The 27,202-nt window shown below is 32.9% G+C and overlaps 2 protein-coding genes and 1 pseudogene across 4 annotated transcripts in view; all 3 read right to left on the bottom strand.

Moving 5' to 3' along the window:
* Positions 1 to 5,106: 5,106 nt before the first annotated feature.
* The window catches only part of LOC116140354 (protein trichome birefringence-like 14), a 35,653-nt gene continuing 13,557 nt past the window's right edge, over positions 5,107 to 27,202 (bottom strand). The window contains exons 1-5 of one of the 3 annotated variants that reach the window (XM_031425995.1): positions 9,256 to 9,393; positions 8,431 to 8,735; positions 7,956 to 8,165; positions 6,596 to 6,791; positions 5,107 to 6,372 (exon numbers count right to left, since the gene is read on the bottom strand). In XM_031425995.1, coding sequence (XP_031281855.1) covers positions 5,544 to 6,372; positions 6,596 to 6,791; positions 7,956 to 8,165; positions 8,431 to 8,587 — 1,392 coding nt within the window. In that variant the 5' untranslated portion in view covers positions 8,588 to 8,735; positions 9,256 to 9,393 and the 3' untranslated portion in view covers positions 5,107 to 5,543. Of the gene's footprint in view, positions 6,373 to 6,595; positions 6,792 to 7,955; positions 8,166 to 8,430; positions 8,736 to 9,255; positions 9,394 to 27,202 lie in introns of those variants that run through there. The other 2 variants (XM_031425994.1, XM_031425996.1) reach the window with 2 other exon arrangements.
* Positions 20,523 to 23,113, bottom strand: LOC116140344 (annotated as a pseudogene).
* On the bottom strand, positions 23,894 to 25,562 carry LOC116140343 (probable polygalacturonase). The gene is made up of 5 exons (XM_031425986.1): positions 25,452 to 25,562; positions 25,190 to 25,310; positions 24,821 to 24,995; positions 24,666 to 24,736; positions 23,894 to 24,582 (listed from the first exon to the last, which is right to left on the bottom strand). The coding sequence occupies exons 1-5, from the start codon at positions 25,560 to 25,562 to the stop codon at positions 23,894 to 23,896; spliced, it is 1,167 nt and encodes a 388-aa protein (XP_031281846.1).

Here is a 27,202-nt window from a genome sequence, read left to right as displayed (position 1 = left end):
GTTGCTAGAGTTGGGCATTCAACACCAAAGTTCGTGCTTACTCTCCACAACAAAATGGAGTTGTGGAAAGGAAGCATAGGCATATTCTACATGTGGCTAGAGCTTTAAAATTTCAATCTCATCTACCAAATTTCTTTGGGGATACAGTGTTCATACTACAATTTATATAATAAACATAATATCAACTCCTGTGTTAAAGGGTCTTTCTCTCCATTTGAAAAGCTTTTGGTAACCCTCTTCTACTATGCATTTGAGAGGTTTTGGTTGTCTAGCTTATTCACTATTCTTACACCAAAATAAATTTTCTCCTAGCCTGCTCCTTGTTTTTTTGTAGGTTATTCTTTAGATAAGAAAGGATACTTGCTTTAAATCTACAAATTCGTACTGTGCAGGTCACTAGGGATGTCATCTTTTATGAGCATATATTTCCTTTCAAATGGCCAATCTCAGTTTTCCATTTTTCCTTTAGATTCATCTTTAGAGAAATTCTTTTTATATGCATTTCAATGCAGAATCAGTAATGATCTCAATCCTTCACATCTATACCACATCCCCTTGATGAACCTAAAGCATTAAGTCTGTCTAATCCTATGAACCTGAACCCTTAGTGCAATCTAATCCAGTCCCCTTAAGAAAATCAAACCGACCTACAAAACCACCTATCTGGACTACTAATTTTCATTGTCCACGATTTCCTCTACCTCACAACTCGTTGTACAATACCTAATATCAGATTTGTCACCTATTCACATATGTCACCTATGTATAAAGCATGCTTAGCAAAATATCCTCCTTAATTGAACCTACCGTTTTTACCAAGCTTCTAAAGATCCAAAAGGGTGTGAGCTTTGTCAAAGGAGATAAAGGCTTTAGAGGACAATCACACTTGGTCATTGGTTACTTTGCCTCCTAGAAAAAGTCCAGTTGGATGTAAATGGGTTGGGTTGTACAAGTTGAATTCAATCCTGATGGTACTTTAGAAAGTACAAAGCCCGATTAGTGGCTAAGGGTTACACACAACAAGCACACAATGATTATGAGGAAACATTTTCCCCTATGGTGAGATGGTGACAATGTGAACCATATTGTCCATAGCCTCAATTCATGATTGGCCTTTATACCATCTTGAGGTTGATAATGATTTTTTACAAGGTGATTTAACTGAGGAAATCTATATGCCTTTGCCTCAAGTTTCCCATAACCAATAGGACAAATATCGTGTGCAAACTCCACATCCTTATATGGTTTAAAGCAGGCCTCTCGGACCTAGAATTTCAAACTGACTTTTGCATTGATTAAAGGTGGTTTTATTTATCAAAATCAGATTATTCTTGTTTCACTAAGAGGCATGGTACTCAAATGTGTGGTTCCTGTAAGTGAGTGAAACAGATTCGCGTAGCGGAAAAAGACAAAATATAAAACAAAACGAATCTAATCATCACATTAACGACCCAAAATCCGGGCAAAGATTATAACGTTTAAATGAAACAGTGTAAACAAAATCTGTATAAGAAAGTCGTACAAGGATTCAGAATACATTACCAACGTTTGGAGGCTCCTTACATATATTAGAAGTGCAAAGTCAAAAGCACATGCTTTCTACGATTGACTTCATTGAAAACCAGAGAATTAGCTTTGAAAAATATCACATATCAATGACAATTTTTTTTTTTTTTTTCTCTTAATTTTCCGCATACAAAGCACCAAACTTATTGCCTCTAATTACAATAAAATTGTCAACCCTTTGAAATATATCTTCAGTACCTTCTATTGTTTGAATTAAACTAAATTTACAATCAAGTAAGTTAAGGCCAAAATATTTCAAAGGGTTGACGAATTTTCACTACTATTATAAAAAATAATAATAATTTGTAAACAAAAATGAAACGGTATAATTTTTTTTAAATATATAGGAAAGCGATTCCTAGATCCCATATTTTTTTATGTTTGGCCCCATCTTCTATCTTAGATAGGGGTAACATTGGTACGTTTTTATACATGTTGAAAATTTCAAGAAGAATTTATAAATTGACGAAATATAAAATGGAATGCTGTAGATTTCCCTTGATCTCAGCCTACTAAGACCAATGAAATTTTGTGTAATTAAGTTTCAATCAATCATCCTAATTGTTGTGATTGATTGAATGATTTACAGGGATACTTATTCCTAATTTACATTCACAAATATTGTATAAATTGCCCAATTGTACAGGCTACATTTTTAATACAGAAAATATTTCTACAATTCTCTTCTCAGGCATACTCTGGTAGTGTTGCTCTGCTTCTCTTGCCTTCTCCTTCAAACTGTGACATACATATGTTCATCTTTTATCTTAGCTTCATTTAATGCCCTCATTGTTATTTTGGTAAAGTTTGCAACAGCTAAGCATAAGGTGGAATACATTTTCTTTATTTTCGTTTTTTCTTTATGTCGTTTCTTCGAACCAATAAGATTACCTAATAATTTTTTATGTATATTTTAGAATCTTATAAACCGTCTTGAAAATTACTTTCTAATATTGCCCTCATAATATATTTTTCATACCAAAATAGAATCAAAAGTGAGATCAATTGATAACAGTGAACTGTTGAATCTTAATCGAATAAACTAAAAGAAATGAGCAAATTTTATGTATAATTTAACATGCAAAGAACGAGAGCTTCAGTTTTTTTTGGTATTTCTTAGTAGAAAAATAAAGCTCTACTCAGCTAAATATATAGGTAAAGAAGAGTATGAGAATTGCTAGGAAATTAATTAATATATCATGAAAGTCAAAATGATTTAGGAAGAGACCGGGTTGACAATTTTCCAAGTAAAAGGGCCTAAGATTTGTATCTTTACTTATAATGAAAGAAGATATGTGAAAATTGCATGAAAGTTTAGGATAATATAGATATGGTTGATAATTTTTTGATGATATAAGATTACATCATTCGTGCACAAATTGAAAACCGAGTTAATAAGATTGTGTTTGACTATTGTTTTTATGATTTCGTACTCTATTTTTATTTCCTCTTAGCATCTTGTAATTTGTTCATCCTTCAATAATAAAATTCTTTAAAGTTGATATTTTTATTTCCTCAACTGTTCTGACGTTGACAAACAAAATATTACCCATCTCTTGCTAGAAGCAAAGTCAAAAGCACATGCTGTCTACAATTGACGTCATTGAAAACCAGAGAATTAACTTTGAAAAATATCACATATCAAAGATAATTTTTTTAATTTTCTCTTAATTCTCCGCATACAAAGCTCCAAACTTATTGCCTCTAATTATAATAAAATTGTCAGCCCTTTGAAATATATCTTCAGTACCTTCTATTGTTCGAATTAAACTAAATTTACAATCAAGTAAGTTAAGGCCAAAATATTTCAAAGGGTTGACAAATTTTCACTTCTATTATAAAAAATAATAATAATTTGTAAACACAAATGAAACAAAACTCGCATGGTATAATATTTTTAAATATATAGGAAAGTGATTCCTAGATCCCATATTTTTTCATGTTTGCCCCAACTTCTATCTTAGATAGGGGTATAATAGTTTTTAGAAAAAATATTAACACTGGTACCTTTTTATACATATTAAAATTTTTTAAGAATAATTTATAAATATCTGAAATCTTTTAATATCTTATGTGTATATAAAGTTGTCAGCCCTAAAACACTCCAAAAACTAACAGCTCACTCATTGTTTGGTTCAACTTCTACTCATTTATTGATTACATGATCAATTTTTCATTTAAATAATGTAATTTGAAATAGTTTTTCCAATTATAAAACTTATAAAAAAAAAAAAAAAAAAAAAACTAATAAAGAACTCTCCAAAAGAAGATTAAATGGTAGTTGTGCTTACTTTAGGTCTACAAAGAAATGAAACCTGAAAATTAATTCATATTGTAAAGAAGAAATATTATGTCATTCTGAAAATTACCACAAGCTTCAATTTATTTATAAAATTATCAATTCTTTTTTACCTAGGTTTCATTTAATTTTTCAATAATTGCAAATGTAAAGCTTTAAATTAAAAGTGTGTAGGAATAAAGATAATTTTTTTATTAAACTGATATCCTCACTTTAAGTAGAAGACGGGGACTAAAAATCATTTCCCTTCTACATAATCAATATAATACATAGCCTCCTCAGATTCTTGATGTTCTTAAATATATTTGATGCGTGGATGATGCTATACTTTTAAGTGGTTAAATGTAATGAAGGGCGAAATCATAAATTTATTTTTAGGTTTATCCAAAAAGTGATATTTAAATTAATGGGCTTTAGACTTTTTAAAGATTATTATAGTATTTTTTTTAAGAAATCGTTTAATTGTTCTACATCAAATATGATTAATCTTATAAAAATAAAAAATAACAAACCTATGTAATATATTATATATGGTCATAAATTGAATAAATCACTCACTTATCATTGATATTAATAAATAATTATTTAATAAATTATGTGTTATTTGTATTCAAGAATCTGAATCTTGCTTGCTAAGAAATTGCTCATAGCTAATGAGAAAATGAAAGAAAGAGAATTAAATTAGAATTGACTCTCCAATTGAATTAAACAAGTTTTTTGTATAGTTGCCTAATTATTTTTCGTGGAATTTGCCATGTTGTTTTTTATATTTCTATAACAGATTAATTATTCCTAAAACTAGATTTGAAGATCAATCTAAAGTGAAGCATGAAAACCAAAATAAAATACAACATGAAATAAAATTGTTTTTCCGGTGACAAAATGACGAGACTTACTATTTATAGCGGGAGGAATAAATCAACATATAACAAGTTCAGAGATGCTAGTAGTGTCGACCCACTCATCTAATTTTACAATGGTGAAGAGAGCGTTGACAAATTTTTTTTTTTTAATAACCGGGATATCCAGACCAGTTTGCACACATCTTAACTAATCTTCGGGATCTACTAAATACCCTATAAACCCAAAGAATCAGGAAAGTCACGATATTAATGTGGTAAATGACCGCAAAGTTTGAATCGATAAACTCAAATAAGGGAACAAATCTCCTTAACCACCAAGTAAACCTTCATGTTGGGATGATTCCAGCAATATTCTTTTCAAATTTACTAGTACACATTTAAGAAAGTTTTGAACCAAATTCTATAAATTGCATCATAATTTTGTGCATATTTTCCCTAAAAAATTATGGAAAACCCACGACCTTATGATCAAAACAACTCTTGTAAGCAAAAACTTGGAAGAACTATGATTTCTTTCATCAAGTAAAAGAAACTACAAACTATATTTTTACATACACTAACCCAAAAGACTCCTAGAATTTGAGTGTATGCAGGTAGAGCTGAAACATTTGGAGCGCTCCTACCCTGGCAGCCTCAAAGTTTTATCGACCCCAATTGTAAACTATATATGAAATGAATTAGAACAATGTTCTCAGCCTATTCTACAGACAATAAGAAAGCTGAGTTGTTAAACGATTATTGATTATCAAAAACAGGTCCGTTTTGAGCTTAACGAATCATTGAGTTCGCGTTCGTGAATACCTATAATGCAGGAACTATACCTGTGCAACAAGAAGTTCGTTCCATGTGTCTGGAACGCCTGGTAGGCACCAATGCAAGCAATCATTGACGCCTTGGTTTGCCTTGATACTGTAACGAGATATGTGAGCCTCATCTCTCAGTTCCGAAAGAGCGGTTATATCCAAAATCTTTACTCTTGTACCCTTAACAGCAGATTCAACAATTTCATCACTTGATCTATCTTGCTCAACTTTGTTTCCTCTGGTTAAAGGTGTGGTATTATCACAGCTACCACCGGTATTCCAGTCCCCATTGCGGAAATGTCTTGGAGAAATCGTCCGAAAGAATGCTTTAAGTCGGGGATGGGATGGGAGCTGAGAGTCAAGCCACCTAGCCACACTGTACACAGTAAAATTCTTGGCATTCCCCAGATTTGCAAGTCTTTTATCTTCATTAGGTTTTCCATTGACATAGGCAACCCAACGGTTAGCTCTCAGTTTCCCTCTGTTCCAGTGATGTCCTGTATTGAGAACTAACACATCAAACTGATGGAGATATTTACTCATGAAAGCTGGTGGACGGTCCAAATGCATGGCAACATCAGACTTTGGGTCTGACCTGTTAAGTGGCACCAAGTCAGCAAGTGTTGATGACCAGTAATATAAAATGGTGGTATTGGTAGCAAGGAAACGATAAGCCCAGCCATCAGGACGAGCATGTCCATGTAGTTTGACAAGACCGTAGTCCCTTCCAACATCTTCAACTTCTCGGATCACTTGTCCACCACTGGCCATACACATCATAGATTGGAATTGCTGCCTGCCCAAAGAATCCCCTACAAATGCAATTGTTTTGTTCCTCATCCTGAAATTCACAAACTATATTCAGAGAACCAACCATCAAAACATTCATTTTTCTTCTAACAACAACATCATATGATCGAAATTCAATAGAAATGGCTGCCTATGAAGGATTTGTGAGTCAGAAATACATATTAATGATGCCATTGAGGCCAGGAAAGATACAAAGCAAACAGAAGCAGAAGAATAAGAAGCATTAACAACAGAAATCAATTATAGAGGCCAACCTTCGCAAAAATGCAGATCGCTCAAACTCTGGCATCTCACAATCTTTTGGCTGCCACCGATATCCCTCATAAGAAAAATCTTTACGTTGGATCAATTGACATGCCCACATTCCTGATAACCACTGTTTACATCCAAATCCAGGATACAAAGGACGCCTGCTGTCTGCAACCCAACTACCCTTGGCATAGTTACAAACTGCAAAGTGAAAAGCCGCACATCCTTAGAAACTGGATTAAGACCATTTAAAACATTAAGATTAATAACTTGATCCACAAAAGCTTCTTCAAAAATTGGAAAGTTTTGACAGACAGGCATTAATATGTGAAAAAAAAAATAATAATAAAAGGTATTTTCTTAAACTTCTCTCTTATTAATGTCTTCTTTTCAAAATTGTCCTCCCTCATCTTGTTGACAGATAATTTTTTACTGCTGACTAGCTCCTATATTTCTTGCATTTATTGTTCATTCTATTGTACCAAGAAACAGAAACTCTAGAAGAAAGAGACATCTGAGGTCCAAAAAGACACAACAGACAGTATTTTCTTATTTTCTCTCTCTTATGATTTTGTAAAAATGTGAAACAAGAAAAATATAAACATAAAGGTATTTCCTCTTTCTTTTTCTTCCTGAGAGCACTGATTTTCAAGAAAGACTTCCATTCTCTTAAAAATCTACATTAGATAACTATTTAGGCCAAAGTAAACTATGGATAGGTTGAGAATTTACGCTAATGGCTGCTGGCAAACAAAAACCTGAAGGCTTAAACTATAAGTACTCAAACCACCAATACATAAGTAGCATTTGCATCTAATGGAAAGCGAGGAAGATCCTATCCTCCAAGTAAATGTGCCATTATCCTTCATGAGTTACAAAAATATTGTATGACATGTTAATCAAATTCTATTCATGTTTAATATGAAGACAAAATAATGGACCTAAATAGTAAAACAAACAAAAATTCCACATTCTTTTTTTGAAGGCTGCAGAAGTTACCAATTTCCACATTCTTTCTTTTAAGGCTAACTATAAATAACCACAGGGAAATAGGGGTCTCACCATTTTCCCTATTAAATATAGTTACTCGATTATGACACATGTATAATCAGTTGCTCCCCTTCCACAATTTATATGAGAAAAAAACAACAGGAAGTTGACAGTGATAATGTCGCATATATACTAACTCTATTAAATAGTTACTCTGTTCCATTCTAACTGACCTCAATCATGAAGCAAGTCATTATAATCACAAGTTCAGGGGAAAACTATTTAAACAAAAATTGCAATCATATGCAAGAGAGCTCAGAAAATTAACACAGTACAAGCAGCAACATTTGCAACTGCATAAGAAAGGGACACTACCTTTCCTTTTGGTTGAGAAAGTCCTCTCCTCGTCACTTTCTTTCCTCTCAGGAATGTATGAGGTTGTAAAATTTGTTAATTGTGTGTCTGAATTCCTTTCACCTGGTCTTTTTGTTTCTTCTGCAGTTATTGATTCAGAATTTTTTTCTTCTATATGCTCCTTTGGCCTTATAGATTTAAAGGAATAATTTTCAGCTTCTTCATCAAATGCTGAGCCACAGAAAAGAAAAAATAAGTTGCATGAAAGAGAAGGAGAAGCCTGTGGTTACATTCATAGATCCCCATTCATAGATCCCATCAAACAACATCAGGATCTCAAATTTTTCATTAGCCTTAGGTACTATATAGTTTTTCTCAGTACACTTTTCACCAACTCTTTTCTTTGCCTTTATCAATAAATTTATAATTCAGTGAAAAGGAGGGGACAAAGATATGCAAATACATATTCAGGTAGACAGTTGATCCAAAAACGAACCTGATGAATGCCATGTAAATTGATCTTGGTCTGATGGTACAGTAGTAACAAAATGATTCTTTTCGCAAACCCAAAGAAATATGGTTGTAAAAAGAAGTGTAATTAGAGTGAGAGAAAGATGGCTTCCTCTCCATCTATAATGATTTCCTCCTTTCATCTCTGCTTAAACCACAAAATAATAGACTCTTGATCAGATCTAATGCATCTTCAATCTCATTTGAGTTTAATTTGTCAGCAAAAATCATCAGCTTCTTCCGAAAAATCTACTCATTCATGAGGCATTTGCTGTATGTTGAAAAACTAATCTGTAGCGTTCAACACAGATAGAAAAGATAAATAAATAACATTAGAAAAACTAAGAATCTCTACCATACACAAGTCATCAACACTTCACAACAAAAGACATAATATGTGAAACACATTATGATCTTGGGATATCCAAAAATTTTATGCGATGAAAGTTGGACAACCACATCATGATCTTAATGACATCCTTCTAAGCAAACTTGTTTCAACCAAACTTTAATGTTAAAAAAGTGAATAGTCTTGTACGTCCTTCAAATAATGGCCATTTTCACATACAAATGAATTGAAATCATTACTAATTCAAGCCTAAATGAAAGCTGTAATTCTAAATAATATAATATCATTAAATGGTCCCATTGAAATTCAATATAGCATCTCTTCAACATATAGTGCTTACATATATCAGATTGACTCCCTGGCATACCAGATTTTAGGGAAGTGTAAACCTGTAGTTGACTCCTAGACAGACACAGTAAAACTAGAATCTCCTTTGGTGATTTACACCACCATAGAACTTACTTAGCAAGGAGAAGAGAAGGATATTCTTGTCATGAATCTGCCTCCACTCAAGGAGGTTCTAGCAAGACTTTGATGGATGACCAAGGGGATCTTGGCTTAGAAGCTCGAGCACACGATACACAAGAAAGTTCGAATTTGTCTGGATGTGTCAAATGAATTCTTGAGAAATTATAAATAAATTTACACATGTTGGCTATAGGTTGGTTTGTTAAGATAACATCACAAAAGCCTGCATGTAAGTAGCCCTCTATTGCACAGCAACACAATCAGTCACTCAATTACATGCCCACTTGCATTTCTTCAGATTTCCCTACTTATCTTGTCACTCGTCCCACAAAAACCATGTCTATTCCTTACATCCATCAACATTCTCTAACATTTATAATAAAATCTGCAAAGAAGCCATATTCTTACCAAATAGGCTCCAAAGAGATTGATGCAACAACAGTGAAAAGGTTTATGTTGCTAATTAGTACATATTCTAAGATATAGTGACCATGATGAGTTTTTCCAGTCATAATAAGTTAAAGGTGAGTATATGAAAACACATGCAATTTTAGAATTACTAAAGTTAAATTTACAAGCACATGGGTTTATGTTGTGGCTCTTCAAGAATATTTCTCTCCTTTTTTTTTTCTTTTTCTTTTTCTACTTTCATTCTAATTTCTAGATCTTTTCTTCATACAAGCCAAAACTCTTACTATAAACAGGCTCCTTCATGTTTAATATTCATGTCACTATCAGAACAGAGCAACTAATAACTTCACAAAGTTTCAACATCAAACAAGTTTATTTAAAACCCGCATTACCAAAATCTCAAATCACAAAACTCCAATTTTTTCACCCATTTAAAACCTAAAACCCCTAATTTCCAAAATTCATTCCACATAATTGCCTCACAAAACCACATCCCCCCTCCCTTTCACTCAATTACTTCACATTAGACCAAAAAGCTTAAATTATCCCTTCTAATGCCAAAAATGCCAAAAAAAAAAAAAAAAAAATTGTAAAATCCCTATATATAATACATTACCACTCCCCCACCCAATCCGGCCTGTAAATATGGGTGTTAAATTCGTATTAACTAATATTACCTGGTTACAACAACACTCAGTTAAATTTGTCCCAAAAATAAGACTGTAAAACTGCCACAAGGTCCATCTCTTCCTCTCCCATAGATGGCAATCCGCCAGATGAGGCATTCTGTCCAATGCGATATGTAATAAATTTATAACAAGATCCCTACTGTTGATAAATCTATAGGGGATATTAATATAAATATCTTTCTTGTCTTGGAAAAGTACTTTACAAGTAAAATTTTAATTAATGAAATAAAGATTTAAACAATGGTAAATATATACCTGGCTGCAAGAAGAATTGCATCTCTCCCTAGAATATATAAAGTGAATGCTAGTGAGATTAAAACTCCAGGAACCATTTGCCAGGAGGAACATACACGTTGAGCCACATCTAACTGCCATTGACTAGATTGGCATTGCTGAACTTTACTTGTTCTTTTGCTTTTACTTTAGGTTCTCTTGGTTGGTCTGTTTGTCGTGGTTGTGGGGTGACAGTGTTTTTTCATTGAGGAGGTGATGTGTAGTGTCGCGTGTTACACGCTTAGGGTCTTGTTTAGTGATTGCAGTTGTTTTGTTTTACCGTCCGTCAAGATCAGCAGAGTGTTTCCGAACCATTTATCGCAGGATAAGAAAGGGACTTCGCTTGGCTAGTACTTCATTTCTATCGTAGACTCAATAATTTCCAATATCAAAATGATTGGAGACAAGCGCAATAATCTGTAAAGAAATGATAAAAAAAAAAAAAAAAAATGTTGAAAGTATGTTTGATTACTAATTTTTGCATCACACCACTTGTCTTTTAATAATTAAAATGTATTAAAATTAAGGACACATATTACACGAACAAAAATGAAATAGAGGTTAGAATACCATTTAATTTGTGAAAACTAACTAGAATCACCATATTGTACAAGAACCAAGGAAAAAAAACAAAAAAGCTGCAAATTATAAAAAGATCGACATAATAATTTCACTTTGATGAGATTTACAACCAAGAAAAAACATTAAAAAAATAATAAAAATGTAACGAAAAAATACAACAAGAAAAATCAAGGGGGGACCAAAAAAAGTTTTCTCCAAAAGCTACAGTATAAATTAATAGTGGGCTGATTAATATCATCAATCAGATTAAGGAAACAGTAGTAGGAATAACGTTACATACCATCATGCAAAGGGCCAAGGGAACGAGACAAATAATTTGAAATTTTAAACGTTTATTACCTGGTAATTTCTGGATTTTGGGAAAACTCCATTTTCCTTGAAATTGTCATCTACCCTCTATATAAGAGAAGATATAATAGATATTTATGGAGATAGAGATCTATTTGGAGAAACATTCGCTATGGAAGTCTTTATTTCCTTCTGTTATGTCTGGATTTAGATAAGTGCTTGTTATTCGCTATTCTCTCCTAAATGTCTTTTGTCATCAATTGATCGTTATTTATGGCGAAATTGATATCTAGTGTCGATCACCTTTGGTTTTCTCTTTTTTCAGTTGTTATTTGGTATTTTACGTACGTACTTATCTGTTAAGGAAATAAACCCATATAGTCATTAAAACAATTTTATTTTCATGCATTTGGGTTCCTAGGTATTATACATAAGAATAAACTCCACTTGGGTCAGTTTAAGTTATTCAATTGTTTATATTCTGCTTAAGGAATATGACGTCTCTTCGGTCTATACGTGTCCTCATATGATTATTTTATTTGTATACGGTCCAGTACGTCTCAAAAAAAAAAAAAAAAAAAATATATATTATATATCAATATGGTACGGTTACATAAAGGTTTAAGAAAGAATAAAATATTTATTGAAGTTGTTTGGGCCATACGTCTATGCTTTAGAGTTGTATTATATATGTTAACTTGGGGTTATATTCAGACGCTAAGTGTGTGGACTATTAGGGACGGAACAATACGATGATTTCGGTTTATTTTAGTGCGTGTAGCTGCTCTCTTGGCTGTCTGGCCAGTGACTTTTGGTGCGATTTTATTGGAGCTTGCTGACATGATAACTTTTGCTGTATTTCCGTCTATGTTGTTCTATATTTCTCATATATTATTATTTCTTTCTTGTTTGAATTGTAGAGAAATGATTTCTTCTTGTTATGCTTAAGCATACATGGAATGGTTACTCATTTGGAGGAATAATAGAAGACATTAATATGCATTCGATTACTTGTGTAGTGAAGTTGGTCGGAAGTGATCACTCAATTTTACAAGGACTCTTTGATTCTCCTTTCAGCCACGTCATTGTAACTTGCAATTCATCGACATCGGTGGTACTAATTTGTAATGCTTTAAAAACAATTGGCAATTGGCTATGATTTCACATCAGTTGCCATCCAGCCACTGTATTCACAATTCCATAAGTGACAGTTATCTTTGTGGTTTCCAAACCACAACTTCATCCATTGCAAAAAGTAGGCAATCGGAAAAGATGAGAATGAAACCCTAATATTATAAAATGAATTGAAATTCTAATATTATACTACTTAAAACATGAATATGAAATAAGAATGGTTTTACCTACATTCTATTTAAGTTATAACCTCTCATAGTAATAAAATTAGTTAGTCGCAAATTAGGACTATAGAGCTGTTTAATGTTATATGGGTTAAATAGACTGCTGCAATTTCCCATATTTTACATGGATCAGGTGACGGTCTAGTAGAGCGGGAGTGTTGGACCAAAGGGCTGAGGATGTTAGGAGCAATAAAAATATATATATCAATAGGTATAACCAAACATATGGGTTGACAGTGGGAAGGAGGGTGTTGGAGTACACACGACTAGATACATTCAAGAAGCCCCTTACTACGGTTATAAGGAGGGATATCTTTCCATTCAACAATGCCGTATATTAATAAAAATATTTCAAAATGTGATTTTTCTTGCCTTTGAGATGCAAAATACTAAGTTAAATTTTATAATCAAGTTAGTAAACAAATCTTTTTTCAATTGAAATATAGTCAAATTAACTAATCTTTCTTGTGGGGTGAGAGGTGGACGGCGAGCTAAGGAGGTCAGGTAGTGAGGGTTTTGGGGTGATGGGGCTGAGGGGATGAAGATTGGTGGTGTGGGGAAGGTCAACGACAGCGAATACGTGTCGGAAGGAAATTGCTGCCGCACGTAGTGAGGAATAAAATGGAGTTGCGAAATTAAGCAAAAAATCGTCCAAAATTGGGGGTTGTAAGGTTGGGAAAAGTGTCAGAAAAATGATTAAGGATGAATCTGGTCGATTTGGTGAGAAAGACAAATTGTTGGAATCACACCTTTAAGCCGAAAGAGACACTATGGAGATTAGAGGGGTTGGCGATGCAATGTTTTCATCATTTTAGGATTTTAAGGTGTCTTTGAAATTGTAGACACTTAAAAATTAGTTAGTTACTTTTTTATTGGGTGTGTGGAAAAATATGACACATGGTTTTTGTTTTGTATCGTTCAATTTATGGTAATTAACAATATATAATGAATTGGGCGTTTTTTGGGCCTTTTTTTGGGGCTCTTTGAACCGGTGTGTTTGGAGAAAAACTTATAAACTTTGTTAGGCCTCAATGGTATTGTGGTAAACTATTAGAACAACAACTCTTAAAATAATTTGGACTCCTTTTGGGTGCTTTTTTTGGGGGGGCTGTAGGCAGGTGCCTCACCTGCTACCCTTGGGCGGCCCTGCAATTTTAAGTTATGTCAACGTGGAATGAAACAAAATGTCTGAAATAGGATTAGGCCCGTTTTATGTTAGCTCATCCTTTGACCTTCCTAGAACAAAATTATTTATATATGTATTTTATCAAATGGTCCCCCAAAAAAACAAAAACAAAAGAATTATGTTAATGGAAGAATTGGCTAATCTTTGAGTGTAAGTTTTGAGGGAAAAAAAGGTTAATAATATTAAGACCTCCTGAAACTAGAAAAACTAACGCTAGACTCTTGAATTAGTTTCGGGTTTAGAATAGCAGAAATCTTTTAGTTTTGCAAGGAGCAGAAGTTGTAGGACCTTAATAGTATTATTAGCTAGACACAATCTGAAAAGGAGAGCAAAGCTCAACGTGCACCAAAGACAAGATTGATATTTTCCTGTGGTGCGAAATTTTGGCATCAACAAGGTTGTTTCTTGAATTTGAGATTTGGATTTCAAGCTTACGGTTTGTTTCTTGAGCTTACGATTTGAGATTTTAGGTTTAGGGTTATTTCTTGAGTTAATAATATTTAATTTAAAAATAAAGAAATGAAAAATTGGGTTGAAAATGAACTAAAAAAAAAAAAAAAAAAAAGACTGGACCGGACCCAGCAGGTGGATCGATCCGACCAATGACAAGGGCCCACAAGTTCGAATTACTATTTTTAACTGTTCACCAATCCTAATCTAAACGAGGAGTACCAAGTGTTGAGGTTAGAGGCTTTTGTAGAGTGGAGGTCGGTGGTTCAAGGGATGGTGTCGGATTGAATTTTGGATGCCAGAATCAACCAAAATTTGGTCGAAAAAATCAACCAAATAGTGAGTCACGACCAGCGAACGAGGGTTTACCAAGTGCTAGGATTAGATGGATTTTGTAGAGTGAGTTCGGGGGTTCAGGTGGTAGTGTCAAATTGAATTTTGGCTGCCTGAATTTGGCCAAAAAAATCAACCCAATCGCGGCGATGTTCGCGAGTCACAGTTGGCGACGAGGGGTTATCAAGTTCTAGAGTTAGAGGGGTTTTGTAGAGGATTACGGTGGTTCAGGTGGTGGTGTCGGATGAATTTTGGCTTTGGATTAGCGGAATTTGGGCGGAAAAATCAATTTAGGGTTAGATTGAAGGGGATATTTGCTAGATTTCAAACCTGTAGGGTGTGTATGTATTTTTTGGGTTTGTTTGCAAGATTTCAAACTGTTGGATCACCTATCAGACGCCGGTTTAACCAGTCTCACCGAGCAAACCAAGACCTAGCCCCTAGACCTGTGACACCCGGTCGAGTTTCAAACCTTGGGTGAACTAGATAAAGAGTATTGAAGTAACTAAAACAAATATGCTTAGCTTTTGTAGTTCCATAATGCTAATTAGGAAGTAGTAAAACTCTAATGCTTTTATGGGCCAATTTTATCCGACTCCTTCACCAACTGTATAGACAGTGTTTAGAAATTAACACATATTAGCTTCACTTAATGTCCTCACCGTTATTTTGGTAAACTTTGCAACAGCTAAGCATATGGTGGAATCCATTTTCTTTATTTTTGTCGTTTCTTGGAACCAACAAGATTAAGTAAATTTTTTTTTTTTTGTATATTTTAGACTCTTTTGAACCCTCTTGAAAATTACTCTCTGAGGTTGCCCTTATATAACATATTTATCATACCAAAATAGAAGCAAGAGTGAGCAATTGGCAACAGTGAACATTGAAATATGAATCTATAATCTCAATAAAAAAAAGAAGGTCCCCACACGTTTTTTGAATTTGTACCCTATTATTAATAATGTGCATGTATTGCTTTTAGAGAAATTTCATTAAGTTCCCAATTAGTAAATGAAATCTTTAAATGTGTTAAAAGAATCTTAGCTTTAATTGCATTTTAAATTTACCCGTTATAAACTAGAACAAATATAAAAGTATTATTACCCATTAAAATTCTAAATTTTACAACAAGGAGACAACATTAGCAACAATAACATACAAAGAATCAGAGTAAAAAAATAACAACGAGTTTTGAATAATCTTCTAACGTGGTGGCAATTAAGGAGATGTTGAAACACGTTGAACATATTATCTTCACCTTATTGAGAAAACACGAAAATATTTTAGCTTGATAAGTCTCTCTCGGGTGGAAGAATTGCCCTTTTTGAAACGTTTGTGCCCGTTTTTGAGCTCGTTTAATCCAAATCCGAATTAGCTATTGTCTTCTCATATTGCTCATATTTTCAGAAATAGGATATGTGAAGAGAGAACAGAGAATGAGAAGAGGAAGTGATTTTGGAGTGGTCACAATATTGCAAATTAGGCACAAATATATATGTGTGTGTGTTTCGTAGGAGTTGTATTCATAAGGTAAAGAAGAGTATGAGAATTGCTAGGAAATTAATAATATATCAGAAGTCAAAATGACTTCGTAAGAGACAAGGTTGACATTTTGCGAGTAAAAGGGCCCAAGATTATAATGAAGAAGATATGTGGAAATTGCAAGGAAGTTTAGGATAATTTTTGATGATATGAGATTAATCATTCGTGTAAAGTGAGTTAATAAGGTTGTGTTTGACTATTATTTTTATGATTTAATACTCTATTTTATTTCCTCTGAGCATCCTGTAATTTGTTCTTCCTTCAATAATATAATTCTTAAAGTTGATATTGTTATTTCCTCAACTGTTCTGACTTTGACAAACAAAATATCTCCCATCTCTTATTAGAAGTGCAAAGTCAAAAGCACATGCTTTCTACGATGACTTCATTGAAAACCAGAGAATAGCTTTGAAAATATCACATATCAATGACAATTTTTTTTTTTTTTTCTCTTAATTTTCCGCATACAAAGACCAAACTATTGCCTCTAATTACAATAAAATTGTCAACCCTTTGAAATATATCTTCAGTACCTTCTATTGTTTGAATTAAACTAAATTTACACAAGTAAGTTAAGGCAAATATTTCAAAGGGTTGACGAATTTCACTACTATTAAAAAAATAATAAAATTTGTAAACAAAAATGAAACGGTAAATTTTTTTAAATATATAGGAAAGCGATTCCTAGATCCCATATTTTTTTATGTTGGCCCCTTTCTATCTTAGATAGGGGTAACATGGTACGTTTTTATACATGTTGAAAATTTCAAGAAGAATTTATAAATTGACGAAATATAAAATGGAATGCTGAGATTTCCCTGATCTTCAGCCTACTAAGACCAATGAATTTTGTGTAATTAAGTTTCAATCAATCATCCTAATGTTGTGATTGATTGAATGATTTACAGGGTACTTATCCTAATTTACATCACAAATATGTAAAATTGCCCAATTGTACAGGCTACATTTTTAATACAGAAAATATTTCTACAATTCTTCTCAGGCATAACTCTGGTAGTGTGTCTCTGCTTCTCTTGCCTTCTCCTTCAAACTGGGCATACATATGTTCATCTTATCTTAGCTTCATTTAATGCCCTCATTGTATTTGGTAAAGTTTGCAACAGCTAAGCATAAGGTGGAATACATTTTCTTTATTTTCGTTTTTTCTTTATGTCGTTTCTTCGAACCAATAAGATTACCTAATAATTTTTTATGTATATTTAGATCTATAAACCGTCTTGAAAATACTTCTAATATTGCCCTCATAATATATTTTCATACCAAAATAGAATCAAAGTGAGATCAATTGATAACAGGTGAACTGTTGAATCTTAATCGAATAAACTAAAAGAAATGAGAAATTTATGTATAATTTAACATGCAAAGAACGAGAGCTTCAGTTTTTTTGTTTTTCTTAGTAGAAAAATAAAGCTCTACTCAGCTAAATATATAGGTAAGAAAGAGTATGAGAATTGCTAGAAATTAATTAATATATCATGAAAGTCAAAATGATTTAGGAAGAGACCGGTTGACAATTTTCCAAGTAAAGGGCCTAAGATTGTATCTTTACTTATAATGAAAGAAGATATGTGAAAATTGCATGAAGTTTAGGATAATATAGAATGGTTGATAATTTTTGATGATATAAGATTACATCATTCGTGCACAAATTGAAAACCGAGTTAATAAGTTGGTTTGACATTGTTTTTATGATTTCGTACTCTATTTTTATTTCCTCTTAGCATCTTGTAATTTGTTCATCCTTCAATAATAAAATCTTTAAAGTTGATATTTTTATTTCCTCAACTGTTCTGACGTTGACAAACAAATTTACCCATCTCTGCTAGAAGCAAAGTCAAAAGCACATGCTGTCTACATTGACGTCATTGAAAACCAGAGAATTAACTTTGAAAAATATCACATATCAAAGATAATTTTTTATTTTCTCTTAATTCTCCGCATACAAAGCTCCAAACTTATTGCCTCTAATTATAATAAATTGTCAGCCCTTTGAAATATATCTTCAGTACCTTCTATTGTTCGAATTAAACTAAATTTACAATCAAGTAAGTAAGGCCAAATATTTCAAAGGGTTGAAAATTTTCACTTCTATATAAAAAATAATAATAATTTGTAAACACAAATGAAACAAAACTCGCATGGTAATATTTTAAATATATAGGAAAGTGATTCCTAGATCCATATTTTCATGGTTGCCACTTCTATTAGATAGGGGTATAAGTTTTTAGAAAAAAATTAACACTGGTACCTTTTTATCATATTAAAATTTTTAAGAAATATTATAAATATCTGAAATCTTTTAATATCTTATGTGTATATAAAGTTGTCAGCCTAAAACACTCCAAAAACTAACAGCTCACTCATGTTTGGTTCAACTTCTACTCATTTATTACATGATCAATTTTTCATTTATAAGTAATTTGAAATAGTTTTTTCAATTATAAAACTTATAAAAAAAAAAAAAAAAAAAAAACTAATAAAGAACTCCAAAAGAAGATTAAATGGTAGTTGTGCTTACTTAGGTCTACAAAGAAATGAAACCTGAAAATTAATTCATATTGTAAGAAGAAATATATGTCATTCTGAAAATTACCACAAGCTTCACATTTATTTATAAAAAATTCAATTCTTTTTACCTAGGTTCATTTAATTTTTCAATAATTGCAAATGTAAAGCTTTAAATTAAAAGTGTGTAGGAATAAAGAAATTTTTTTATAAACTAATCTCACTAAGTGAAGACGGGGACTAAAAATCATTTCCCTCTACATAATCAAATATACATAGCTCCTCAGATTCTTGATGTTCTTAAAATATTTGATGCGTGGATGATGCTATACTTTTAAGTGGTTAAATGTAATGAAGGGCGAATCATAAATTTATTTTTAGGTTTATCCAAAAATGATATTAAATTAATGGGCTTTAGACTTTTTAAAGATTTATAGTTTTTTTTTTAAGAAATCGTTAATTGTTCTCCAAATATGATTATTATACTTATAAAAATAAAAAATAACAAACATGTAATATATTATATTGTCATAAATTGAATAAATCACTCACTATCATTGATATTAAAAATAATTATTTAATAAATTATGTGTATTTGTATTCAGAATCTGAATCTTGCTGCTAGAAATTGCTATAGCTAATGAGAAAATGAAAGAAAGAGATTAAATTAGAATTGACTCTCCATGAATTAAACAAGTTTTTTGTATAGTTGCCTAATTATTTCGTGGAATTTGCATGTTGTTTTTATATTCTATAAAAGATTAATTATTCCTAAAACTAGATTTGAAGATCAATCTAAAGTGAAGCATGAAAACCAAAAAAATACAACTGAAATAAAATTGTTTTTCCGTGACAAAATGAAGACTTACTATTTATAGCGGGAGGAATAAATCAACATAACAAGTTCAGAGATGCTAGTAGTGTCGACCCACTCATCTAATTTTACAATGGTGAAGAGAGCGTTGACAAATTTTTTTTTTAATAACCGGGATATCCAAACCAGTTTGCACACATCTTAACTAATCTTCGGGATCTACTAAATACCTAAAACCCAAAGAATCAGGAAAGTCACGATAATGTGGTAAATGACCCAAAGTTTGAATCGTAAACTCAAATAAGGAACAATCTCCTTAACCACCAAGTAACCTTCATGTTGGGATGATTCCAGCAATATTCTTTTCAAATTTACTAGTACACATTTAAGAAAAGTTTGAACCAAATCTATAAATTGCATCATAATTTTGTGCATATTTTCCCTAAAAATTATGGAAAACCCACGACCTTATGATCAAAACACTCTGTAAGCAAAAACTTGGAAGAACTATGATTCTTTCATCAAGTAAAAGAAACTACAAACTATATTTTACATACACTAACCCAAAAGACTCCTAGAATTTGAGTGTATGCGGTAGAGCTGAAACATTTGGAGCGCTCCTACCCTGGCAGCCTCAAGTTTTATCGACCCCAATTGTAAACTATATAGAAATGAATTAGACAATGTTCTCAGCCTATTCTAACAATAAGAAAGCTGAGTTGTAAACGATTATTGATTATCAAAAACAGGTCCGTTTTGAGCTTAACGAATCATTGAGTTCGCGTTCGTGAATACCTATAATGCAGGAACTATACCTGTGAAACAAGAAGTTCGTTCCATGTGTCTGGAACGCCTGGTAGGCACCAATGCAAGCAATCATTGACGCCTTGGTTGCCTTGATACTGTAACGAGATTAGTGAGCTCATCTCTCAGTTCCGAAAGAGCGGTTATCCAAAATCTCTACTCTTGTACCCTAACAGCAGATTCAACAATTTCATCACTTGATCTATCTTGCTCAACTTTGTTTCCTCTGGTTAAAGGTGTGGTATTATCACAGCTACCACCGGTATTCAGTCCCCATTGCGGAAATGTCTTGGAGAAATCGTCCGAAAGAATGCTTTAAGTCGGGGATGGGATGGGAGCTGAGAGTCAGCCACCTAGCCACACTGTACACAGTAAAATTCTTGGCATTCCCAGATTGCAAGTCTTTTATCTTCATTAGGTTTCATGACATAGGCAACCCAACGGTTAGCTCTCAGTTTCCCTCTGTTCCAGTGATGTCCTGTATTGAGAACTAACACATCAAACTGATGGAGTATTTACTCATGAAAGCTGGTGGACGGTCCAAATGCATGGCAACATCAGACTTTGGGTCTGACCTGTTAAGTGGCACAAGTCAGCAAGTGTTGATGACCGTAATAAAATGGTGGTATTGGTAGCAAGGAAACGATAAGCCCAGCCATCAGGACGCATGCATGTAGTTTGACAGACCTAGTCCCTTCCAACATCTTCAACTTCTCGGATCACTTGTCCACCACTGGCCATACACATCATAGATTGGAATTGCTGCCTGCCCAAAGAATCCCCTACAAATGCAATTGTTTTGTTCCTCATCCTGAAATTCACAAACTATATTCAGAGAACCAACCATCAAAACATTCATTTTTCTTCTAACAACAACATCATATGATCGAAATTCAATAGAAATGGCTGCCTATGAAGGATTTGTGAGTCAGAAAACATATTAATGATGCCATTGAGGCCAGGAAAGATACAAAGCAAACAGAAGCAGAAGATAAGAAGATTAACAACAGAAATCAATTATAGAGGCCAACCTTCGCAAAATGCGATCGCTCAAACTCTGGCATCTCACAATCTTTTGGCTGCCACCGATATCCCTCATAAGAAAAATCTTTACGTGGATCAATTGACATGCCCCATTCCTGATAACCACTGTTTACATCCAAATCCAGGATACAAAGGACGCCTGCTGTCTGCAACCAACTACCCTTGGCATAGTTACAAACTGCAAAGTGAAAAGCCGCACATCCTTAGAAACTGGATTAAGACCATTTAAAACATTAAGATTAATAACTTGTCCACAAAAGCTTCCTCAAAAATTGGAAAGTTTTGACAGACAGGCATTAATATAGTGAAAAAAAAAAAAAAAAAAAGGTATTTTCTTAAACTTCTCTCTTATTAATGTCTTTTTCAAAATGTCCTCCCTCATCTTGTTGACAGATAATTTTTTACTGGTGACTAGCTCCTATATTTCTTGCATTTATTGTTCATTCTATTGTACCAAAAACAGAAACTCTAGAAGAAAGAGACATCTGAGGTCCAAAAAACACAAAAGACAGTATTTTCTATTTTTCTCTCTCTTATGATTTTGTAAAAATGTGAGACAAGAAAAATATAAACATAAAGGTATTTCCTCTTTCTTTTTCTTTCTAAGAGCACTGATTTTCAAGAAAGACTTCCATTCTTAAAAATCTACATTAGATAACTATTTAGGCCAAAGTAAACTAGGATGATAGGTGAGAATTTACGCTAATGGCTGCTGGCAAACAAAAACCTGAAGGCTTAAACTATAAGTACACAAACCACCAATACATAAGTAGCATTTGCATCTAATGGAAAGCGAGGAAGATCCTATCCTCCAAGTAAAGTGCCATATCCTTCATGAGTTACAAAAATATTGTATGACATGTTAATCAAATTCTATTCATGTTTAATATGTAGACACAAAGGACCTAAATAGTAAAACAAACAAAAATTCCACATTCTTTTTTTGAAGGCTGCAGAAGTTACCAATTTCCACATTCTTCTTTTAAGGCTAACTATAATAACCACAGGGAAATAGGGGTCTCACCATTTCCCTATTAAATATAGTTACTCAATTATGACACATGTATAATCAGTTGCTCCCCTTCCACAATTATATGAGAAAAAAACAACAGGAAGTTGACAGTGATAATGTCGAAGATGATAGATACTTTTTTGACTAATTAAGGGAAGTATTGACTTGAGATTTCATTTGCCAATGTGTTGATTAAACGAAAAGAAGAGAATGACACTGGAGAAAGTTTCAAACTCTTGAAAGGAGAAAACAATTAATAAAGGAGGCAAAGGTGAAGAAAAGTTTTCGTCACAAAAAGCGAAAAATTCGTCCTAGAAAGTAATGCGGAATGACAGACTAAATCGTCCCCAAAACCACGTTACTAAAGGGTAATGCCCACGAAAAAACAAATCAACAAGTTTTTAATCAAAGTTATGTAATCGTTATCAATCCGAATTAGAGTTTTACACTCCTCTTTATTAATTTGAATCTCTCCCCTTACTAATTACCTCCCTCTGCCAATTGATTTTCATCACTTCGATCATCTCCTAGTATGTTCATCTTCACCCATTCTCTTTTACTGTCTAAAATATTTAATCAATTTGTAGTTAAAGAAAAAATTGGCAATATGTGAAGATTAACATACCAGAAGATGACTGAAGCAGCAAAAATTAATTGACAGAGGGAAGCAATTAGAGAGGGAAGAGATTCAAATTGATAGAGAGAAGTCTATAACTTTGATTTGGATTTAGAACGAGACAGAGGGAGGAAATCAGAGAGATTGATAGAGAGAAATCTATAACTTTGAATTAGATTGAGAATATGTCTGTAACCTTAACTAAAAACTTATAGCTCTGTAACGTTGTAATGGAGTTGTCGTCTTTTGTGGAGAAACATTGGAGAGAAGTTTGTTTTATATTTTAACATGCCAAATCTTCTTTTTTAAATTAGTTTGAATGCCACATCAAATTATAAGTTAAAGTTTTAATATGCCGACTCAACAATTATCGTAACAGTTGGATAGGAGGAAATAGAGGGCGCAAGGAAGGGAATGAACCAAAAAAACTAAAATATGGTGCCGAAAGCAGAAACACGGTTGATATAAAAATATCCAGGCACTGGCCTAAAGACCAGTAATAGAGGTGCAAAGGTTTGTGACAGTTCGACCTCCAGGCTTCAATGGCAGAATTATGTTTGAGTGTACTCTCATGCGAAATAAGAACAACGAAGTAATATGTGGAACTAAAAGAAAGGAGCAAATTTTTTGTATAATTTTAATCACATGCTGAATGAATCAACACACTAAATACTTATTTGCATATATAATACGTAAAATAAAGTTTACGCTATGAAACAAGTCTTCAACTGAACATTTTCAATGGGTAGCTTATCACTGGGGAAAAAACAATCATTATCCTTTTTCTCAGGTAACAAATTGCAGGCCGGAGGAGTCACACGGCTTGTAACTCCTTGAATATCAGTGCAGTTCCATTGGAGTTTTTGTGGTTTCTCTGTTAATCCAATTTTTACATTAGAAATGCAGATTCCAGTAAAAGGGTCATTTTGAATTCCATCAAGTCTTGCTGCATATGTGACATTTTCAGCCACCATTTCTCTATAATTTATTCCTGTAATTTCAGGAAGTGCTTTTGGGTCAAAGTTAGGGTCCGGGTGTGACCCATAAGAGCCTGTCATCCAAAAAACATACTTCATAGTCTCCATCCTCATTCTTCTTACATATATATCTTTTACGTAGCCTCCTCTTCCAATAGCCGTTTTAATTCTCACACCAGACTGAGTATCAATGGCTCTGACATCTTCAACCCGTACATCTTTAATTCCACCAGACATCTCACTGCCAAGTGCAATGGCTGCACTATCTGGTGAAATACAGGTTAGCCTTCTTATGATCAAGTGTTTTGTAGGCATTCCAAATTTAATTCCATATTGATCCCACCCACTTTTAACAGCAATGCAGTCATCCCCTGAGACTATGTAACAATCTTCAATTTTGGTGTTTGTACATGAATCTACAAATATCATGTGGAAGTTGAATAAGCTAATTACTTACAAAAGAGAATTATATGTATAATCAAAATATAAAAATAAAAACCTGGGTTTATCCCATCTGTATTAGGAGAATCGATTGGAGCGATAATAGTAAGGCCTTGGACCAATACATTGCTGCAATTTAAGTCTTGATTGGAATATATATCTATATATAAAAAAAAAGAATAAGATAATATGGATCAGTTTTTTAGGTCAAACCTGCAGTATACAGGGTGGACATTCCATGATGGAGAATTAATTAAAGTTATGTTGGATATCTGGACATAGTCAGAGTACATGATCTCAATAAGATAGGGTCGAGTGATATTTAATTGGTTGCTACGGTATTTGATCCACCAAGTTGCACCTTGACCATCTATCGTACCATTGTCACCTATAGATGAAACAAACATTGAAGTGTCTTTTAGTAGTAGGTAAGATAATCTAACGTCCGAAAAAAGAAGAAAGAAAAAATTTTAGATTTTTTTTGTAAATAATATTTTTGTTCAAAATTGTAAACTCTCTATATATAATACATTATCAAATGTGCCTTAAAGATGGGTTTAAATTCTTACTAACTAATATTACCTGTTACAACAACATCAGTTAAATTTGTCCCAAAAATAAGACTGCTAAATCTTCCACCAGGTCCATCTCTTCCTCTCCCATAAGATGGCAATACCGCAAGATGAGGCCATTCTGTCTCATCCTGTATATGTAATATAATTATACAAGTATACTATGGTTGAAAAATCTAATAATGGATATTATGTTTTCTTGTCTTGAGAAAGTACTTTACAAGTTAAATTATTAATTAATGAAATAAAAATTAACATATGTAAATATATACCTGAGCTGCAAGAAGAATTGCATCCTTATGAATATATAAAGTGAAATGACTAGTGAGATTAAAACTTCCAGTTAACCATTTGCCAGGAGGAACATACACGTTGAGCCACATCTAACTGCCATTGACTAGATTGGCATTGCTGAACTTTACTTGTTCTTTTGCTTTTACTTTAGGTTCTCTTGGTTGGTCTGTTTGTCGTGGTTGTGGGGTGACAGTGTTTTTTCATTGAGGAGGTGATGTGTAGTGTCGCGTGTTACACGCTTAGGGTCTTGTTTAGTGATTGCAGTTGTTTTGTTTTACCGTCCGTCAAGATCAGCAGAGTGTTTCCGAACCATTTATCGCAGGATAAGAAAGGGACTTCGCTTGGCTAGTACTTCATTTCTATCGTAGACTCAATAATTTCCAATATCAAAATGATTGGAGACAAGCGCAATAATCTGTAAAGAAATGATAAAAAAAAAAAAAAAAAATGTTGAAAGTATGTTTGATTACTAATTTTTGCATCACACCACTTGTCTTTTAATAATTAAAATGTATTAAAATTAAGGACACATATTACACGAACAAAAATGAAATAGAGGTTAGAATACCATTTAATTTGTGAAAACTAACTAGAATCACCATATTGTACAAGAACCAAGGAAAAAAAACAAAAAAGCTGCAAATTATAAAAAGATCGACATAATAATTTCACTTTGATGAGATTTACAACCAAGAAAAAACATTAAAAAAATAATAAAAATGTAACGAAAAAATACAACAAGAAAAATCAAGGGGGGACCAAAAAAAGTTTTCTCCAAAAGCTACAGTATAAATTAATAGTGGGCTGATTAATATCATCAATCAGATTAAGGAAACAGTAGTAGGAATAACGTTACATACCATCATGCAAAGGGCCAAGGGAACGAGACAAATAATTTGAAATTTTAAACGTTTATTACCTGGTAATTTCTGGATTTTGGGAAAACTCCATTTTCCTTGAAATTGTCATCTACCCTCTATATAAGAGAAGATATAATAGATATTTATGGAGATAGAGATCTATTTGGAGAAACATTCGCTATGGAAGTCTTTATTTCCTTCTGTTATGTCTGGATTTAGATAAGTGCTTGTTATTCGCTATTCTCTCCTAAATGTCTTTTGTCATCAATTGATCGTTATTTATGGCGAAATTGATATCTAGTGTCGATCACCTTTGGTTTTCTCTTTTTTCAGTTGTTATTTGGTATTTTACGTACGTACTTATCTGTTAAGGAAATAAACCCATATAGTCATTAAAACAATTTTATTTTCATGCATTTGGGTTCCTAGGTATTATACATAAGAATAAACTCCACTTGGGTCAGTTTAAGTTATTCAATTGTTTATATTCTGCTTAAGGAATATGACGTCTCTTCGGTCTATACGTGTCCTCATATGATTATTTTATTTGTATACGGTCCAGTACGTCTCAAAAAAAAAAAAAAAAAAAATATATATTATATATCAATATGGTACGGTTACATAAAGGTTTAAGAAAGAATAAAATATTTATTGAAGTTGTTTGGGCCATACGTCTATGCTTTAGAGTTGTATTATATATGTTAACTTGGGGTTATATTCAGACGCTAAGTGTGTGGACTATTAGGGACGGAACAATACGATGATTTCGGTTTATTTTAGTGCGTGTAGCTGCTCTCTTGGCTGTCTGGCCAGTGACTTTTGGTGCGATTTTATTGGAGCTTGCTGACATGATAACTTTTGCTGTATTT

This window comes from Pistacia vera, unplaced genomic scaffold (assembly GCF_008641045.1).
Source record: "Pistacia vera cultivar Batoury unplaced genomic scaffold, PisVer_v2 Contig370, whole genome shotgun sequence".
Taxonomy (NCBI): domain Eukaryota; kingdom Viridiplantae; phylum Streptophyta; class Magnoliopsida; order Sapindales; family Anacardiaceae; genus Pistacia; species Pistacia vera.
Note: the sequence above shows the minus strand (reverse complement) of the source record. Positions and strands in the feature narration are given on the sequence as shown.

Coding starts and splice junctions, on each gene's coding strand:
- LOC116140343 (XM_031425986.1), bottom strand. CDS start 25,562: ATGTGGCTCAACGTGTATGTTCCTCCTGGCAAATGGTTAACTGGAAGT. Junction 24,996..25,189: donor AACTGATGTTGTTGTAACAG/GTAATATTAGTT, acceptor TTTCATCTATAG/GTGACAATGGTACGATAGAT. Junction 24,583..24,665: donor TACAGATGGGATAAACCCAG/GTTTTTATTTTT, acceptor TGATATTTGTAG/ATTCATGTACAAACACCAAA.